The following is a 21,179-nucleotide window of genomic DNA, read 5'->3' as shown; positions in this document are numbered from 1 at the left end:
TCTTTTTGAAAGGAGAGAACCTCAAAATAATCCTTTTTATCATTTTTTATTGGCTGGACTGGATTATGTAAATACAATAGTTCCCCAACATTTTACTAATGAGGATTTCTTTGTGGATTTCTTCTCTTTGGCCTCATACTTAAGTGGTTCTCTCCCTCTCCCTCCCTCCCTCTCTCCCTCCCTCCATCCCTCCCTCCCTCCCTCTCTCTCTCTCTCTCTCTCTCTCTCTCTCTCTCTCTCTCTCTCTCTCTCTCTCCCCCAACCCCCCCAATTGTACATTATATCTTCCTTTTAGGTGTATGTATTCTTGAACCAGCTGGCTTCTTCAAACATTTGTTACTTGACTTATGAAGTTGTAGACTTACAAACTTTAAATGTTTTGCCTTAGCTTCTCCCTCTTGTTCTTGTAATAACTGTATAAAATGCTTAATATTTTGCAAATAGTGATTACCAGATTTGTTTCTTATTTGAATAAAGTAAAAAATCAAAGGGGAACTGCAGAGGAAAAAATAAAAAAAACCTCATTTAGCTATTAGACTAATGACTACTATTATGGTAATTTTATGTGAAACTTGAAAAATAAAAAGCATTTGTTATGTTTTAATGGCATCAAAATATGGTACATCAACAGAAAATTTATTAAGAAATTTCTAAATATTGCCATTTGAAATTTTCCAGGCTGCTATCCTTGTCCAGGGCCTAACATGAATCCTATTGCTCTTGGGAGCCGCTGGCTGGCTTATGCAGAAAACAAGGTAAGGCAGGGCCCTTAGATTATTGGTAATGGACCACTCGTTCCCAAAATTTCCGAAGTGATTACCAACCAATGATGACTCTAACTTTTTAGTTTGTTTTCTTTGATTTGGTTTTGGTTTTAGTTAGACACCCAACAATTGTCCTGTCTCTCTCCCTGCAATTGAAACAGAATAATTCATATCACAACATGGAGCCGTTCTAACACTCTATTGTTATTTACATTACAAATGTAGTAAGGATTTGGCTAATGATAATGTATAAATATATATGTTCCCCTAGCCCCCATCCTCCAAATTTAGGAAATGTAGGAGCAGTGGAGAATTTAATACCAGTTTGTTGCTCTGCGCATGAGAGAATCTTGTTTGTCAAAATAGTGATTCACTCTGAAAATTGGCAGGTTAATATATTTACATCAGACATGAATAAGGGCCTATCTTTTTCATTCTAATGTAGAACTAGTAAGCCCTCTGAAGTGGATAGCTAATATATGTGTCATAGTTGATTTATGCATAATTTATGCCACTTTTACCCTGACACAGTTGAAAATGAAAATATGGCACAATCTTTTGTCTATTTTTTTTAGGTTTCCTTTTACAATCTTTATGTAGGAATTAAGAGGACAAAACCTCTAATTTGCTAGCATGTTAAATATTTAATGTTAGGAAGTCATGTCTAAGTCCTTTGATTATGTTTTTAAATTTTATTTGTGGAAAGGCTGCCAGATCCCAAATTCCTCCATTTCAGAGTTTATGAATTCTTAAAGACTATTCATCTTGTAATTAAAAATTGCATTTGAGCATGAAACGGCCTGAATGGCACCAGTAGATTATAAAAAGGGCTAAAAGTGTCTGAGCAGGGCTTTTGGCTGTTTGTATGAAATACAGTTGTACAAACATTTCCACCCACCACCATCATTATGCATGGTAAATAAGCTCTGTCCTAATAGCCTGTAGAGTTAAACAGTTTAATAGAAATGACTTTCTGGTTTCTCTCTGTCTCTCTTTTTCCAGTTGATTCGATGTCATCAGTCCCGTGGTGGAGCCTGTGGGGACAACATTCAGTCTTATACTGCCACGGTCATTAGTGCTGCTAAAGTGAGTATCCAGTAGTCTCTGGGAGTTGTGATTATTTGGAGTAATTGTCAAGTTTCTCCACTGAGTTTGATTGAGATTATCTCTTCCCTTTTCATCCACAAAAGTAATAACCTTAAGGAGTAAGTCAGACTTACTTCGTGTCTCATGAGAATTGGTGGCTCAGTGATTAGGTATCTAATTTCTTAAAGTTCATAAGTAAAACTCTATTTTCTATTGTGATGATTATAGGGTTTATAGTTATTCAGTACTAAATATGTAAGTCTGTTAGCTAGAGTAAAGTCTGTTATGTAATTAATCCCACTTTTGAAAGAAGCTGTACATGTCCTAAGTAGTGACTTCTGGATTCTTTATGCATGATTAGCATTATTCTACCTATACTGACATCCCTTTGCGTCTTTTAACACTTAGAATCTTTAGTTGGCATAAGAAAGGAGTATTCCTTAAGAAAACCTGAGTAAGATCCCTGGCACATTCTAAGATTCCTTTAGTCACAGGCTGCCCTTTGCATGTTTGTCACATGACTTCTTTCTGTCTGTGTGCTTGGGTTAATTTTGACGATGGCTTGTAAACTTTATGCTGATTATAAGGTATTTTTATAATCACTATCCTTTTGAATTCTGAAGTATACAACAAAACAATTCTAATAATAGGGGGTGATATAGTGATTCTAAATGACAGCATGTAATAAAAAGCACAACGATTCAGAAGAGAATAACAGTTTAAAGCAAACCACAGGGAGGCAATCAAAGGTCACACTGTTTTCGTGTGAAACATACAAAAATACTTCAAGATTGATCACAAGTGCTTACATGATGTGTTTTAGCATGTTTTTATGCTGACAGCACTCTATATTTTAGATGTCAGAATCTTTATTTAAAAAATTGCTTACATGTCTTTATTGTCTATGCCAGAATTATCGTGGTTCTTTCAAGGAAGGGAAGTCTCAGACAGAGTAATTAGGTAGCATCAGTGTTACTCAGTTAATTTACAAGAGATCCATTTCTCAAATATTCGATTCTTTTTAGACTGACCTATCATACACTTGCCTCAGGATAGCTCATTGTGTTATCATGTAGAATAATTTTCAGTTATGTGATGTAGGACATTTTTTCAGCTCTTCTTTGCTATAATTATGTTTTTGGGTGCCTTATAAAAGGAAAGTGACTTCCTTTATTCAGTAACTGGTAAGCTGTTTAACTGTTAGCTGAAAGTGGACATGCAGGGATGAGACTAGACTAAATATGCTTTGAAAAGAACAAGCTCGAACTTCCTACTTGTTACACTCCAATATTGCAAACTGTGAAAAATATACTCAGGTCTTCCACGTTTTACTGTAAGAAATTACGTTGATAATCACACCCTCCAGTCAATTCCCAATAGATCATTGGTCACCAATGAAAGTAGTGTTAATTGACATTCATTGTCATCTCTGGCAATGTATATTATTCTTCCAGTAGCACTTGAATAAAGTGGTAATATTTAATTTTTGTTAATTGCATTTGTCTGTTTGTAATGCTTATTTGTATTATTTATAAATTTATGAAATGAAGGAAAAATATAACTATGAATATAATTTATTTTAAAATTTACACATTTCTTTTAAAATATTTTTAATTACATAATTTTTTTAAATTACAGTTTATATTTTATGTGAATTTGTATTAGTTTTGGGTTAATATTAGATAGACACTTATATATTTTACAATGTGATCCCCCAACTGGCATCACACACAATTTAGAGGGGAAAAGGGAATGGTTATTTCAATATATACATAAAAACATATATGCATTGATGAAATATTTTAGTGGATAGTGATTATTTCTGATTCTCTAGAACTCTTTTTCCAGACCAAATTACCAACTTGTTTAAACACCCTATTTTTAATTATGTTTCTGATAACTCCAATATGTGGTTTCGTTTTCGGTGAATTTTTGTTTGTTCATTTCAGCTGGTCCTTATTTATAATGTTTTGACTCATGGTTTGCCAGACTTTATTTCAAAAATCTTTAGAAACACTTTAAAATTTGAGAAGGTACCAGAGTTTTGCAACACTGTCAGTCTTGGGTCATTTTAATCCAATTTTAGGGATTGAAATTAAATGTTTTAAATAATGTTTACCTGAAATAGCTCTGATAACATGATTACTATTGGTTCCCTCTTCTATCCATTCTTTACCCCTTGGGTTCCCACCCAAAGCATGGAGGGAAGGTCAACCAACTGATCCCTTGAACATGGCCACCTCGTTCCCCAGCTCTACCGAAAACACCACTCAGTCTCTTAGCAGCCCTCCCTGGAATCATCAAATGCAGCTAGGTCTAAAATATTTCCTTGTTCTCTTGGATTTTGACTTAAGAACTCTTCACGTTCTTATTAAATATTCCATATGTTCAAGCAGAGTTGAAAAAAAAATCCCCCCACCCCAATTTTTCCTACTTGTTTTCTTTGGGGGAGGATTAATTTGATTTACCTAGTCTATCATTGAAAATAGAAAATACAATTTCTTATTTCTTACCAGTTTTTTTTAAATTTCTATGTAATTAATATTTTTTGAGATGTGACATAAAAATAATTTTATAAGCCATGTAGTACATGCTCTTTAAGAAGATGTTTATCTTAAAAATAAATTCACAATCATTTCATTATATCACTTTCTCAAAAAGATTAATATTTCTCTTTCTTCGACAGTTTCTGATTTGGATTTATAGAGGGTACTTAACCTTAGAAGGATTAATTTTTACTCTTTTTTTCACTGTACAATGATAAGTGTAAATATATTAATTGTATATGTATTTGGATCTCTTATGCAGCAATACTTTCTTTTCTTTCCTTTCTTTTCCTTTTTTATTTTTTATTTTATTTTTTTAAAATAATTTCTGGGTTTTCAAAATAGCATTTAAAATTGAAGTTTATAGTTTTAGATTTTTCCCTTTGAATTTGAACAAATTTATTTGTCTTAAGAATATGATAGCGATAAATTCTCTGTGGTGGTGATAAAGGAAAAACTCAATTTTGAAATTGTTTAAATTGGATTATTTTGATAAATTTATAAAATCTTGTTCCACAATTTCTAGTTACGCTGTAATTGTCTTAGTTGAGTTTTCCTTTTAATGTGTTTTAACCCCAGTATGATAAATTGATTTAATAAAAATGCCTCTATTTTCTCGTTATCTGATAACTTCTTAATGACAACTAACAGGTTTTGTGAGAGCAGTACCATTAGCACTAATGGATGAGGAGGACAACTGATATGGCACAAGAAAGGTTAAAGATGCCTAGTGACCCTTTGACAAATCTGTCTGCAACAGAACAGAATAAGTACTATGCTGATTCGAATTTTTGGTCATAATGGATTATTTCACATTCATTATAAATTTATGATTTTTTTAAACAGATAGTTCTTTGAGTACCCTTAAAATTATTTGAATATACAATGAACTTTTGAGTTTAGATACCCCAGATTGTGAGGACACGCTATCTAAATTAACATATCCATTTGGACTAGTTAGGTGTGTTTTTTTAATTCCTAATTTTTTTCCTTAGCTTTTGTATGTATTTGAGGAAATCATCAGGCATGCACTTAACCTTTCTACTAAAATCTAGTGAAAAGCCTAATTACACAGTGTGGTGATTTAGGTATCTAAACATGACATATGAAAATTATTAAATAACATTATATAGCTTCTGGACACTACTAATTGATGTGACACGGAAACAAATTTCTTCTAGAAGCAAAGGTCTATACTAATGTAGAAAACGTCTAGCACCCCTCTCTCACCTCCTGCACTAGACCTTATTTGGAAGTTAGTAAGCTATGATAGACAATACTGTCTTGTCATTTACTATACAAAGTGCAGATTTGATGACCGTTAAGTTTTAATAACATGGCCCCACTGGTAGTCATTACTTATTTTATTTTATTTTTTTAATGAGAAATATCTGTAACTCTTCATGTAATATGAGCCCTTGCCTAAGAAATATACCACCCTGGTCCCCCCATCCCTGAGTTTTTTCCCAATTCTTTTATGTGAACTTTCCTGTTTAACTTGTGGTTTGCTTTGGTACTTATTTCCCACTTTCTGTGTGCTCCAGTTGTTTTAGTTTGTTCCTATTCATTGGTATAAGAGCATGAAAAAAATAGGCCCAAGGGCACATGGGGAGGATGTACAAGCGAAGACTTTAAACCTGTAAGGCTGTCTTTGATAAAGGGGCAGTAGCTCCGTGTAAGTGGGAGCATCTCCATTAGCATTAATGGAGTCAGTACATCAGCGGAAGCATCTCAGAGGTTAATAAGGCTTCCTGGCGAGCTTCTGACATCAATACTCCGTGGCGCCTGATTTTGTTGGTCCTTCAGAGGCTTTCTTAACAACAACCTAACAGACTCTTTGTAAGTCATTTCTTGTGAATTATTGAAACAAATGTTTGGCTGCTAATTGAGGAACGCTACTGTGTTTTATAATCACTGCAGTTTGAGTTTTTAGCACTAAACAAAACAGTTACAATTGATTTGTGGCTTTTTTTTTCTTCTGGTTTCAATCAGCTGTAAGTTATATCTTTTTGTTTGAATTTAGCAAATGGCTTTGGTGGTCATTTATTTAAGTATTTATTAAAATACAGTGTTATAGTCTTCCTCTCTCCCTCCTCCCCAGAATATGTGTGTGTCATGAAGTGTGAGATCACAAGTAGTAACAGGGATAGCTTATAAGGAAATACTGGAGAGCAGTTAAATTCAAGCTTTGGAGATAGATAACCCTAGTTTTAAATTCTGGCTTTGTCATTGGCTAGGTGTGCTTAATTTCTGTAGCCTCAGTTTTCTCTTAAACTGAGTTGTTTGAGGATATCTATAGAGATCACTTATGTTTAGAGCCTTAACCAATCCCACACTCATAGTAAAGGTTCCATAGAACATAACTAGAGTAAAATAATGCATAAATTACTAATATTAATCCTGTGGTGTTTTAACGGAAAATTTCTTTGGAAAATACATTTCCTTTTGAAACTTAATCTAATTGGGGTTTAAATCCACATTTATTTCCCACAATTATTTTTAAAAGAGTCACCTGACTAAAAATTAATTTGAATTATTCTAATAAAAACTTTTCTCACAATGTGAGAATTGGAGAAATATTTCTGGTTGAGTGTATAATATGTAATTTTTGATCTATCCCTTCCTTTAATCTAGATTACTTATTTAGTCTCTAATGACTAGGTATTTTTCCAATGTTTATCAAACACAATTTTCTTTATGCTCTAGCTTTCTTCCTTTTAGACAATGCCCCCAAACATTACCTTAACCTTATTGCTTGCTAATGCATATGTGACTAATTAGATCAGATTCCCATAAAATAAAAAATAATCACACACATTACTTTTGTCTATTTACTTTGAATGAAGTGGAAGTAAAATGTAATTACAAAGCAGCTTAAGTTATTTTTAATTAAAATTGCATTTTAGAAGCATTATATTGAATTGTTTTCTGTTATCAGAGAAAAAAGAATCTTCTTTCCTAATTTTATATGATATTTCATTCATCTAGTAATTAGTATGTTGGTTGGAGACTGTATTTTTCACATGTCAGAACCTGATGTACAATCTTATATAACAGCATCTTATAAATTATCTTTGGAAGCATGATCTTTTTTCACAGGAATTCTACCAGATCATCCCAGTCCCTTTCATGCTAAAAAATAGTTTTAAATTTAAATTTACACTATCTGAAGAAGTAGAATATTATCCTACTTCTACTATGTCACATGTCTTAAATTATATACATTAAGAAGAGGGGAACGTAATTTTTATAAAATATAATTGTATCCTCATGTGAGACAAAGCTTTTTTTTAGATATTTACTGATGGCTTTATTCTCACCATGATTACTTTGGGGCTGTACCGATAGCATTCCCTCAAACTGTCGCCGAATTCACAGTCACACGAAAAGTCAGACTGAATTTCTGTGATGTTCGCTGCTACTTATAGGCTCGTCAGAAAAAAAAAAGAACGTAATGGGTAGGAAACTAACAAATGCATAGTTCTACAAAGAATTCATACACTGATAGGAAGTCATTTATAAATTTTTACCTTTCATTGTACAGACTTTGAAAACCGGCCTGACGATGGTTGGGAAAGTGGTGACTCAGCTGACAGGCACGCTGCCTTCAGGTGTGACGGAGGATGATGTTGCCATGCACAGTAATTCGAGGCGGAGTCCTTTGGTCCCAGGCATCATCACCGTAATAGACACAGAAACAGTTGGAGAAGGCCAGGTACGAACTTGCGATGCGTGTCATCCGTTTTCTGCAGAGGGCTGGCTGAATGAGGGTGTTCTTTGGGATCAGATTGTTAATCTGGATTTCTAGAAATCAAGGTTATTTTTGGTTAGATTCTTCCCACTCCTCCCCTCAAAATGATGAGGAATATGTTAGAACCTTTTATTTCAAATTTTATAAATCCATTAAACCTGAAGGTAAAATTGAGGTTCCATTAGGACATGTGTTTCCCAGGCAGATATTTGCTCATAGATCAACAGGATCTTAGGGGTAATTTAAAAAAACGATTGCCTGTGATGGTTACAGATGAATACTATAAAATTTTATTATAGATAGTTCCTTATAAATATGAAAATATCGGGTCTAGTAATAATTAATGTCGTTTTTAAACATTCGTTTAAAATCTTGCTTGGGGTTGACTTGTATTGACATAACCTTCAAACACGTGGTATCTACAGAACGTGTGAAGTGCAATTAACAAGTTTTGCTTGAAAAAGTTTGTGTTTGGTTTGGTTTTTGTTGCAAAACTAGGGCTAAGAAGATTGCGGATGAAGAGCATATTCGGCACTGCATGCTTTACGAGTTCCAATTAGGAAGAAAAGCAAGTGAGGCTGCAAAAAACATCTGTAGTGCTCTTGGTCAAGATGCAGTTAGCGCCAGAAAATGCCAGCGTTGGTTTGAGAAATTTCGCGAGGGAAATTTTTCGTTAGATGACAAGAGTGGTCGAGGCCGTGTGTTCAATTTTGATCAAGAAGCTCTTCAAGCTCTTTTGGTGCAAAATCCTCAAATTACCCAACAAGAGCTTGCGACAACTTTAAATTGTTCACAAAAAACAATTTCCAATCAATTGCGTGCACTTGGCAAAGTCCAAAAGTTTGGAAAATGGGATCCTCATGAGTTGACCGACAACAACCGTAATCAAAGAGTCACAATTTGCAGTTCGCTCCTCTCTCGTCAAAACCGTTTGCCGTTTTTAGAGCAAATTGTTACCGGAAATGAAGAATGGGTGCTGTATGTTAATTTGAAAAGGCGGCCTCAATGGTTGGACAAAAATGAGGCTCCGCAGCCCACGCCAAAACCTGACTTGCATGCGGAAAAAGTGATGTTGTGTGTTTGGTGGAATTTTAAAGGAATTCTTCATTATGAACTTTTACCATCTAACCAAACCATTACAAGTGCAGTGTATAGTGCCCAATTGGAAAGGTTAGCCCAAGCTTTAAGAGAAAAAGAACCCGCGCTGATTAATCGGAAGGGTGTAATTCTTCACCACGATAACGCACGACCGCATACTGCAAGAATCACTGCTGAAAAACTGCGCCAGTTGGAATGGGAAGTTCTCCCTCAACCTGCATATTCTCCTGATATTGCCCCTTCCGATTACCATTTGTTTCGTTCTTTGCAAAACTTTCTTCTTGGAAAAAAATTTAATAATGAAGAATGCCTCAAAAATGCATTGACCGAATTTTTTGCATCAAAATCACAAGAATTTTACAACAGAGGGATTAAAATGCTTCCTGAGCATTGGGCACAAGTAGTAGAAAACAACGGCAACTATATTGTTGATTAAATTTTGTTGTATTGTTTAAATAAATTCGATTTAAAAAAAGTATTAGAAAACGACATTAATTATTACTAGACCTAATACATGAAACCCCAAAGTATATGCTAGAATTCATACATGATAATAGCTAACTATCTTCAGTTAAAACAGATTTTTAAAATCTAAGTTCAGAAACAGGAGAAATGATTTAAACCTGGAAAAATGCTTAGTTGATAAGAAACCCATTTGGTTTAGTTTTTCCCCTCATGTACTTACAAATAATTCTTCCTTTGTGTCATAGTTTTATATTTGAAATACATTTCTTAAAGGAAGTAATATTAAAATGCTGTTAGTTTGTGAACATTACTATAAAATATAATCTAATACCTATTTCTAAAATGAGACCTAGAGCAACATTTGTGAAAGATTGCATTTGTCAGCTATTCATGTACTAGTTTCTATAATAAGAGCAATTGTTATTTTAAGAAAGTGGAACCTATTGGCAATTAAAAAAAATCTTTTTGAAATTTCTGGTTATTGAATTTATTTACTGTATTTTACTTGAAATCAGAATAATAATAATTCTCCACCCTGCCCATCCTTACTTTGTTGATAACCAACTATGTTATAAACTTCTATTCTTTTAAAAAATATATATATATTTTATTGATTTTTTTTACAGAGAAGAAGGGAGAGGGGTAGAGAGTTAGAAACTTCGATAAGAAAGAAACATCGATCGGCTGCCTACTGTATGCCCCGTACTGGGGCTGTGCCCACAACCAAGGTACCTTGACTGGGATCGAACCTGGGACCTTTTGGTCCGCAGGTTCACACTCTATCTCCTGAGCCAAACCGGTTAGGGCTAGACTTATATTCTTGTTTAAAACTCTTTTCAATGAAATGTTAGCAAAGTTTTCAGTTGACTGTAATGATATGTTAAAAAAAAGCTGTTTTAGTTAGATAGGTTCAAGTTGATGGACACATACACATGTTCTCTTTTAAAATTGGGATTAAATATATGAATCCTTTAATGTTTCGTAAGTGTTAAAAGAAAAGTTATTTTCTTTTGTCTTTGATTCTTAATTAATTCACCAAGGCCACCCACAATTACTGAGAGTAATAACCACCCTTCTCAGCATTGTCTAGTTTGGGGAGTGTAATGTTCGTCTGTTAAATATCCAGCCTTTGTTGACAGACAGATTTGTGCTCATTTATAAGTAGGAAATGTTATGTCTTATTATCTCTAATGAAATAGAGATGTAAGTCATTACTTTATTATTTGTAAGTGTAGGAATATGTTAAAAGAAAAACTAAGCTGATTTCATAACAATAGGCCATATGTTTTCAAATGTTTTTCATCATACCTCCTCTCCCACCCCCTCCCATTCTTCAGTAACTTTTGATAATTTTAAAATGGAATTCTCAGGTTTGAAACATGGAAACTAACTGTAGATTGTTGATTTGCAAAAGTTATTTTTTCTGTGATAAATTCATTTTAACACTTGAAACAACTAAAGCTGTTTATTAAAAAATAAGACTCATATAGCTTTTAGGTTAGTGACATTCAACTGAAACATTCTATTTTCTATTATTTGTTTGAAGTATAATCTTATTTTCATTCCTTTTTATAAAATATTCTAAAATTTTAATGACTTAAATATTTTAAGATAGGAAATAAATTTATGTTCAATAAATGGTTAGTTGCTATATGCATTTAAAAAAATTATAAATATTTTTTTAAAGCAACAAGATTTTGTCAGTGTAATACTGTCCTCCTCCCTTCTTTTATTAATGGGAATCTGTTTTTTGTCATGAAGACATTTTTGTCTCTGATAAATAGTTCAGTTGGAGTACAGGGCTGTTTTTAGGTTATTCTGGATTGTATTTAAATAAGAACACTGCAGTGGTTAATGTCATAGATTTATCAATTTTAGCCCTTTCCTACTGATGTTTGACCTTCTCCTTAATGTTTCTGCTTTTTTATATACATCGTAGGAGCTCAAGCTAACATTAGGTTCACTTTTTAAATCCATTGAGCCTTTAATAAAGATAATTTCATGTTTACATTGGTGGTGTATAAAATTTTATTCACCATATTTCTAATACTAAATTGATTAGTTTGATTTTATGATGTTGGGATCATTGTGTAGTAACTGCATTAATGAAGAAAGAATTTCATTGACTTCATGTACATTTTTATCTGTGTTACTTTCATTTTTATTTAAAAGCATTTCTTGCCTAAGATAAGTTGTATAATTTGCATTTATACATTTATGTAATTGGAATTAGCAATGTGGCAAAGTCTCTAATAAAAAAATACTCCAGAATGATGACATAAATTTGAGCTATCTTGCCTTGAGTACATGTGTTATTCATAATAATTTAATGGTTCCTTAGGTGTTTGGTGTATCTTTTTGTTCATATGATAAAGGCTTATTTACTTTGTATCAGTTAAAATGCATTGCTTTGTTTTTTTTTTTTTTTTTTTTTTTTTTTTGTTTTTTTTAATATATATTTTATTGATTTTGTACAGAGAGGAAGGGAGAGAGATAGAGAGTCAGAAACATCGATGAGAGAGAGTCATCGATCAGCTGCCTCTTGCACACCCCCTACTAGGGATATGCCTGCAACCAACGTACATGCCCTTGACCGGAATCGAACCCGGGACCCTTCAGTCCCCAAGCCGACGCTCTATCCATTGAGCCAAACCAGTCTCGGCGCATTGCTTTGTTTTAATATAGTCATTGCTTTACTGCATATATTTAGGGCTTCAGCCTGTTTAGTTAAGTGGTGAGTAAAAATTAAATGTCTTAAGACAATTGTATGGGGATATCTCCAGTTTTATTGACTTTAGTCAAGGTGCTAATGCAATGGGAGAGAATCCTTCCAAAAGTATCTTGTTATTAGATTTGTGAAGCTCTTAAAAACAAGATTCAAAGAATCCTATGTAGTGGTATGAGGCTTTGCTGTGCTCCAAGATTAATGTGCCTTTTGCTTGATGACTTCTGTATTAGTACCATCAACTAGACTCTAGCATGCAATACTAATTGTGTTGGAAGGAGAGGTAAAGGATTATATCATATATAAAAAGAAAGGGAGTCTTGTAAGATTGAGTTAAAATAGGAAAATATGCAAAAACCAAATATATCATAGAAAAAATATATTCAAATGTTATAAAATCTATGGCCATGACTTCACTTGTCACAGAGGTGTTGGTAATACAGTGAGATACTATCTATAACATACTAGACAGAGAGAAATCCAAAAGCTTGCAGCTAGCATTTTAATTTTGAAATAATTTTAAACACATAGTACGTTGAACATTTGTCCATGTGCTCTCATCCAGATTCTTCCAGGTGTAGAACAATATAAAAACCAGGAAATTGACAATGGCATATCACTGTTACTAAGCTTTAGACTGTATTCACCTCTCAGCATTAGTTTTACCTGCATTCATTTGTATTTGTATGTGGATATATATAGCTCTATCAAATTGTATCTCATGTCTAGATGAATATAATTAACATAATCCACCACAATTAAGATACTAGATAGTTTAACACACACTTTTTTTTTTGTATTCAAGCCCATCCTTCAATCAACCTCTATCCCTTTCTCCTGAAAAGCAGTAATAGTTCTCTACTAGAATGTTATATAAGAAATCATAGTATGCAACAGTGTAATATTAACTTAATTTTTTATTAGTCCAATTGAAGGTTTGCCAATGTTGTTGGTTTAAAAAAACAAACTATTAGCAATAAACTTAAAACAAGAGGGTGAAAGACTTGTATACCGAAAACTGTAAAACATAGTTAAGAGAATTCCAAGATGATACAAGTGGAAAAACATCTCACACATGTGGATTTTAAAATGTAATGTTGTTAAAATATCCATACCACCCAAAGTGATATACATATTAAATGCAGTTCTATCAAAATCCCACCCTAAAATTCTTACGGATCTTAAGAGACCCAGAAAAGCAAAAACAATCTTGAAAAAAGAACATGATTGGAGTCCTCACATTTCATTATTTCAAAACATACTATACAGCAATACGTGGCATAAGGATAGATATGTAGATATGTAGAATAGAAGAGCACAGAAATACACCCGTACATACAAGTGCAAAAGATTTTCAGTAAGGGTTCCCAAACTACACAATAAATGACACTGGGAAAATTGGATGATTAACTACAAAAGAAAGAAGGCGGCCTCTTACCTTACACCATATACAAAAATGAACTTAAATCCATCGTAGACCTAACCATGATACCTAAAACTATTAAACTCCTGAAGAAAATTAAGGGGAACAAATTTGAGATTTAAAGCTATCTGCTTTAATATACTGATTTTATGAACTACAGATTAAAAGACCAGTACTTTTCTACTTAAAAATTTTATGAGTAATTGTTTTGAGGGGTTGGGGGGGGGGGGGTGGAAACACACACACACAAAAAACACCACATTGTGTTTAAGCTATTATGTTGTTTTTCCTTGTTTTATTCCAATCATGGGCAAGAATTTTTCAGCAGGCCATAAGAGCTATATGTTCCTGTCATTGGATAAAGCTCTACATAGCTGATTTGATTTTATTTGCTGCTGCTGTTGTTTTGTGAACCTACACTTCTAGGAATGATTGTCTCTGTCACCTATAGTCAAGTTAACTAACTGTTTAGAGTTTATATAATTGATCTGCTGGGGTCTTATTATATCGCTTCCTCATTCCTGAAGTGGTATTTTCACTTTTTAGTGGCAAGAATAATTTTATAATAAAATAGAAGCATGATATTTGGTTACAGGCATTGTGGTATTACTGTGTATATCTTCAAACTCAGTAATTAGTGATTAAAGGTTAACTTCCATTAACCTTTGCCTTTTTATTTTTGTAAAGGTGCTTCTGAGCGAGGATTCTGACAGTGATGGTATTGTGGCCCACTTCCCGGCTCATGAAAAACCAGTGTGCTGTATGGCTTTTAACATAAGTGGTATGTTTGTTTTCCCCCATTTATATCATGGGCTTTCCAATTGATTTTTTTAGAAATGGAATATCTGAAACACGAATCTCGTTTTTCTTCAGTGTGCCAGTGTACATAACAAAAGCAAGTAGTTTCAGTAACTGGTTATTGAATGAATGAATTTATTATAAAATTTAGAAACCCTGTAAACATTAGCTTTACTCACAATAATGTGGTGAAAGCAGCAGTCAGTAAACAGTGTTGTTGAGTTGCAATTACAATTAAGCCAAGAACTTCAGTATTTCAGCCAACATATTAATGTATGTGAATGGAATTTTCTTTGTAACTTCAAGTGTCATTTCATTGTCACATTTTATAAACTAGTTTACTTATATTTCCCCCCCTTTTTTTGTGGTGCTTTTGTTTTTCTGGTTCTTAAAGCATGTGGTAAGGAGTAATGTTAAAGCAATGTGGAATGCTCTATTGTCTTTTGTTTCCCCCCCAACTTTTTATTATAAAACAATTTCAAACATAAGAACATATATAAATGTTAGTATAATAATGACCCACATATCACAACCTTCATTAAACAGGTGTTCACATTTTAATTTACTTTATATATATGTATGTGTATTTTGCTGAACCATTTGAATGAAAGTTCCACATATTATAAATTTCACCCATCACAAATGAACAATGCATTTCCTAAGAATAAAGACCCCTTTCTATATAGCCAAAAATTATATTTAGTTCAGAAAACTAACATACTATATTATCTAATATCCAAGCCAAATTTAAAATTTCCCTGTCTGGGTAGCTCAGTTGATTGGAGTGTCATCTCACATACCAAAAGGCTGAGGCTCCCCCAGTCGGGGCTCATTTGGGATGCAACCAGTGCATGTTTCTCTCTCACATTGATGTTTCTCTCTCTGTCTCTGTCTCTCTCTGTTTCCCTCTCTTTTCTTTTTTCTCTCTCTTCCCCTTTCCCTTTCCCAATCTAAAAACAATAAACATATCATTGGGTGAGGATTAAAAAAAAATAAAAAATCCCCAGTGGTCTCAAAAGTGTATTCTCCAGCTACTTCAAACTAAGTTCCAATTAAATTTCACTTCTTGCATTTTTTCATGTCTCTTTGCATCCTTTTAATCCAACTTATAACTTCCACCTTTTCTTTTTTGTAGTGCCCAGACCAGTTATCTTATGCAAATTCTGTACTTGTCATATTTTTTTCATTATAATATGTTTTCCTTATTCTCTAAAGAGGCTTTTAAATAACATTCAGGCTAAGGATTTAAAAAAAAAAAACATCATAAGTATTACTGTCTACATTATTCCATCTCAACAAGAGAAATATACTAGTAATATCAGGTTGTCTTGCAATTTATGGTAACTGTGTTTGATCATATAGAGAAGTTAGTGACCCATCAAATGTCTGCATATTGGAGAGAGGTTTCTCTTGTGGCGATTAGCACGTAGTCTGTAGTGTTTTTTGGCCTCATTTCTGAAACAACTTTTTACTTAATAGTTTTGTTACATTGAAGGCTATATTATAATGGTGGTTTTTCTGATTGTATTGTGTTTTCTGCATTGATTATCTGCTATTCTTCTATCATTTTTCTCCCCTTTCACCAACCAGTAACGAACCACAGTTATCCTATATGTAAAAGGCAGAGATTAAATGCTTAAATCTTTCCCTTTAATTACCAGTTTTCATTGTTAGGAATTGGTTTAATACTTCCAGTGGCAGAATTCTACTCCAGTGGAATTAATTTTAAAATATTTTGTTCATAAATAAAATTGTTCTCTTGCTTTCAGAGCTGAAATAGTCTTCATAAATTTACAGTCCTTTTAGATCTTATTTCTTTGGTTGATGTGTCTGAAGAAAATGCCATTTTATCTTATTCTTCAGAAATGATCCTATTAGTTAAACTTGATGTAAAGATCCATCTTCCCCTTCTTCTCAAATAAAGAATGATGGTAAGCAGATAATATAGAGTACTTTGAATAATCTTTCTTCTAATACCTTAATTAGTCATTTTTGATAGAGAGGAAGATTTTTGTAGTGATTGTTGATTGGTAGGATTGATTTAATTAATGAAGACAATGATTTATTGAAGTGCTCTGAATGTTGTGGGAATTAAGTTAAATTTGAAGAAAGAGTCTGGAAGTTCTGTTCCTTATAGTACTTCACTTGGAGTAACCAGTATGACTCATTTTGATAGGCCATCTGTTATGTCAGATCTCTTTTGTATTAATGTATATTTCACATTACCCTAGTCAGAATGCTTCAGACATTGGAAGCTTTATTTTTTCCTATCTATAGCTTTCTTTTATAATAAGAACATATTATATAACATAAAGAATGTCATTGTCTAGCAATTAATTCTAGAAAACTATTATTTCATAACTTTGATCTACATTTGCCTTTGAATTTTTTTGAACTTTCTAGTTAGTGTTTTTATGGTAAGATTTAAAATTTTTATATTTATACCTACTTCTTTTGCATTTATGGATCATATAGTAATTATTTCTTTAAATATTTGTTTACCTAGTTAGCCTCTGAGTTCCAGTTTACATTTGGATTCACTCTTAGTTTATATTCTGTGGGTTTTGACAAATATGTAGTGACATGTATCCACCAGTATAATACTACACCGTATAGTCTTACTCACCTAAGAATCCCCTTTGCTCTGTCTGTTCATTCCTCCCTCCTTTGAACCCCGACAACCACTGATTTTCCCACTGTTTCCATACTTTTGGTTTTTGGAGAATGCCATATATTGGATCTTTCAGTAGGTAGCCATTTCAGATTGGCTTCTATTACTAATATGCACTTCCTTCATCTCTTTTTATGCCTTGATTGCACATTTCTTTTTATGTTATTCTCTAAATATTTTTATGGTTCAAAATTATGGTAAAGCTTATATTTTAACATATGAACTAAAACCATATATTTTAAGTATTTTACTTTGTCTTTTAAAAAATATTAGTCTTTGAAAGAGGCTTCACCATGTTGTTAAAAAGTTTATTGCACGAAAAATGCTTGAGTCCATGTATGACTTTCAACTAACACATTAGAAACGAACTCTTTCTTTTAACTGGAGACTCCATTCCCATTGCCTGGCTCAGACATGGTGATTCAGAGAGAGTTTTGCTGGTGTGATAGGGACATAAGGAAGGAGAATCTCCTTTGGAGATAGGAGAGCCTGCTAGATGAGATGACTTCCAACCTGGTCTTTGACTATTGGGCAACGTTCTTCAAGGGGAATTCAGTTCTAAACTGTAACCTTAAAGTTAATTAGCTAGGAAATAATGATTCAGTGCTTGGCATATAATAAAATATTAGTTGAGAGAAAGAGGCAAATAAAATATGGCACATTTAACACAGATTGTGAAGCAGAATCTATACCATGGACTGATCAATTTCTTATGTGGTAGAGATATTTCAATGCATTGCCATTTCTGCAACATTTTATAAATGCTTTGTACCTATTTAAATATTTGAATTAAATGGAGGGTTCATAACTCAGCAACCACTCACAAAATTGGTCTGCAAAATATAGATGCTGGTAGGCCGAGATTTCATACATTTGCTTACAATTTATCTTGGTTATTTACTGTTCAGCTCTATGTATTTTTACTATTCAGAATATGACTGATATTGCTTGAGTATGGCACAAGTGCATATATAAAATATTTAATTCTCAATGATTTGAAAGCCTTGCTTGTGTGTGTGTGTGTGTGTGTGTGTGTGTGTGTGTATGTATGTTTTGTTTTGTTTTTTTAAAGCATAGCCAGTGAATGGCTATGAGTGCCAACTGTTATCCAGCTCCTAACGTTAGTTGGTAATTTATTTGTCAAGTTTCTGTATCATGTTTCTTGTTTTATCCAACCCTCCCAGATTAAGATAGAAAAACATACATATGAATTATTTGAGTTAAGAAGCTGCATTGCCATTTGTAAATGCATGGATACCTTAGTATACATATGTCAAACACAAGGCCCGCGGGCCAAATCCGTCCCGCCAGGCCTTGCAATGTGGCCCGCACCGCGCTGTCATCACTGCACTCCGCTGCGTTTCCATCACAATGACAGTTTATGACTGTTCAGTAAACCATTTGGCCCGCGATTTAGGCTGGATTTTAGATTTTGGCCCCTTCTCTTATTGAGTTCGACACCCCTACCTTAGTAGATATTATTTATTTAACAATTTATTTTACAGTTTAAGAATATTTTTGGGAGATCAAATGATGAATTTTCTATCAACCTTTGTATAATTCCTTCTCTGTAAATTTACTTATGTTATAAAATGAGGCAGTTTTCTGTTATCTGGCTGAATTATTTTTGTTAGCTTCTGAACATTTATTAATTGGTATTTTGTACATATAAGTACAAAATGAAGTGGTCCTTAACACAGTACTTATGAATTTTTATTTAAATTGGTATTTTTCAAAATATAATGTGTAGATCCTCCACCAATAATATCCTCCAGTTTTTCTTTACATATACCCATACATATTTTAATTTTTTCATACCAGTAAGTTTTAACTTTTGCCTATGTAATAATAAGATTAATTAATCCTTTTGGTTAAAGGTTTTTTCATAGGGACTGTGGTGTGGGCAATAATAACTATAGTGTTTATAAGTTTAGGGAAGTTCATTAAAACAAAAAACAAATTGATTTTTTCTCTAATCTTTACCTGTATTATACTAGGAATATAAAGAAATTTCTTAGTGTCTCTCTCTCTCGCTCTCTCTCTCTCTCTCTCTCTTTTCTTTTTTAGAAAAACATATTTTTAGATGACAGAACTATTAAAATGTCCTGGACATCAGAATTCAAGAATAAACAAGATCCGTTGTCCACATTAAAAGCAATGTATATGTACATGATGGAATAACTCTAAAGTGAATTAAGGGGAAAAGTAGGTTGTGTGAGTCAGTGGTATGAGGTTCAATCTTGTATGTGACCACTCAGAAAAGAAATTAAGGGATGCCATTAAATAGAGCTGTGAAATTTTTTGTTCAGCAGCTGCATTCATTTTGTTTTTCAATTTCTCCTTCCCATTCTTGTTTATTAGCTATGACTCTGAGTCCTGAATTAAAACACATATTTAATGGCAACACTTATGATTTGGTGGGAAGTGCCAAAAAGGCCTCCATGTTTAGATCTGGGCAGCTTCAATATGGGTGGTGTAAGTCCCTTTCAATTAAATTTAGGACTTCTTAGTTACTGTTTATTTTCTTTTTTATCTTTTCCTTTTTATCAGTCATTATATATTTTTTAAACATTCTTTCTGCTTTTTGTTTTCCTCTTCTTTCCTTTGGAACTCCATGATTCATAGATTCATCTCCTTGATAGTGTCCCACAGGTCTCAGAGGCTCTGTTTCTTTGTTCTTTTCAAAATACTATCCTTCCTTTCTTGAATTCTTTTTGTACTTTTATCAATAAAGTACACACTTTTGTGGGTTATTTTTGGGTTCTCTGATGAAGATGACCTCTTTTAGCTATTCTCTGTCTGGGAATATCTGTATTTTTGCCCATAGTTTTGATAAGTATTTCAACTAGTTTGACCCTCCCCCCTCCCAGCAACTGTCAGCTGTCTTTCTTTGTTCACAGCTTTTGGCATTATTAATCTAATCCTCTTTATTGCTTGCATACACAATTGCATTTTTTGGGGGGGTTGGTGGTGGTTCGGAATTCTAATCTGTGGTGTTAGCTCATATGGAGCCTTTGGAAGTTTTTCTAAAGGTCGGTGCCTTCTCTTTACCCTCACTTATTGTGGATTGCTCTCTTTCCTGCTGTGAGAGTAGCTGCTTCTGTTTAGGTGTTTTTACACTGAACTTTCAAATAGATTTTTTAAGTGCTTTGATTTTTGTTGTTTATTAGTTTGTTTTTGTCATAGGGGAAGAACAACAGCTTCTTTTGATTTTACAAATTCAATCCAAAAGCCTCTGTGCTGGTTATTCAAGTGTGTAAAATGTTCTCTAGGTCACTGGTTTATACCACAACCTTTGTACATGTATTAGTCAGCTTGGGCTGCCATAACAAAACACTGTAGACTTGATGGCTTAAGCAACAGAAATTTATTTTCAGTCAGTTCAAGATAAGGTTCCAGATGATTTGGTTTCTAGCAAATGGCCACCACCTGGCTCTGAGCTTGCATAGCCTTTCCTCAGTGCCAGGGAGCAGGGAGAAAGGAAGAGGTGGCTAATGCTATTGTATAAGCTCAGAGCCTCTCCATTGGGACCTGATATATAGGACCTCAATTATTTCCTAGGAGCCTTCATCTCCATGTATTGCCACAATGGGTTTTTAGAGTTTAATATATGAATTTTGGAACTACACAAACATTCAATCCATAATAGTACTTTTGAGAATCGTCGTCACTCTTAGTTTAAAATATATTTTATTGATTTTTGTACAGAGAGGAAAGGAGAGAGATAGAGAGTAAGAAACATCGATGAGAGAGAGTCATAGATCAGCTGCCTCTTGCACACCCCCTACTGGGGATATGCCCGCAACCAAGGTACATGCCCTTGACGGAATTGAACCTGGAAGGGAACCCTTC

The 21,179-nt window shown here is 33.5% G+C and overlaps 1 protein-coding gene across 11 annotated transcripts in view; it reads left to right on the top strand.

The window, feature by feature from the left end:
* Positions 1-21,179, top strand: part of BCAS3 (BCAS3 microtubule associated cell migration factor) — a 457,087-nt gene that overhangs the window by 104,495 nt on the left and 331,413 nt on the right. For all 11 annotated transcript variants that reach the window (XM_036451745.2, XM_036451750.2, XM_036451747.2 and 8 more), the window contains exons 10-13: positions 679-755; positions 1,767-1,850; positions 7,941-8,111; positions 14,546-14,639. In XM_036451745.2, the coding sequence (XP_036307638.1) occupies positions 679-755; positions 1,767-1,850; positions 7,941-8,111; positions 14,546-14,639 (426 nt within the window). The remainder of the gene's footprint in view (positions 1-678; positions 756-1,766; positions 1,851-7,940; positions 8,112-14,545; positions 14,640-21,179) is intronic.

The sequence above is a fragment of the Pipistrellus kuhlii genome, unplaced genomic scaffold (genome assembly GCF_014108245.1).
Source record: "Pipistrellus kuhlii isolate mPipKuh1 unplaced genomic scaffold, mPipKuh1.p scaffold_m20_p_22, whole genome shotgun sequence".
In the NCBI taxonomy this organism is placed as follows: domain Eukaryota; kingdom Metazoa; phylum Chordata; class Mammalia; order Chiroptera; family Vespertilionidae; genus Pipistrellus; species Pipistrellus kuhlii.
The sequence above is the reverse complement of the archived record's forward strand: the minus strand, read 5'-3'. Positions and strand labels throughout refer to the sequence as shown.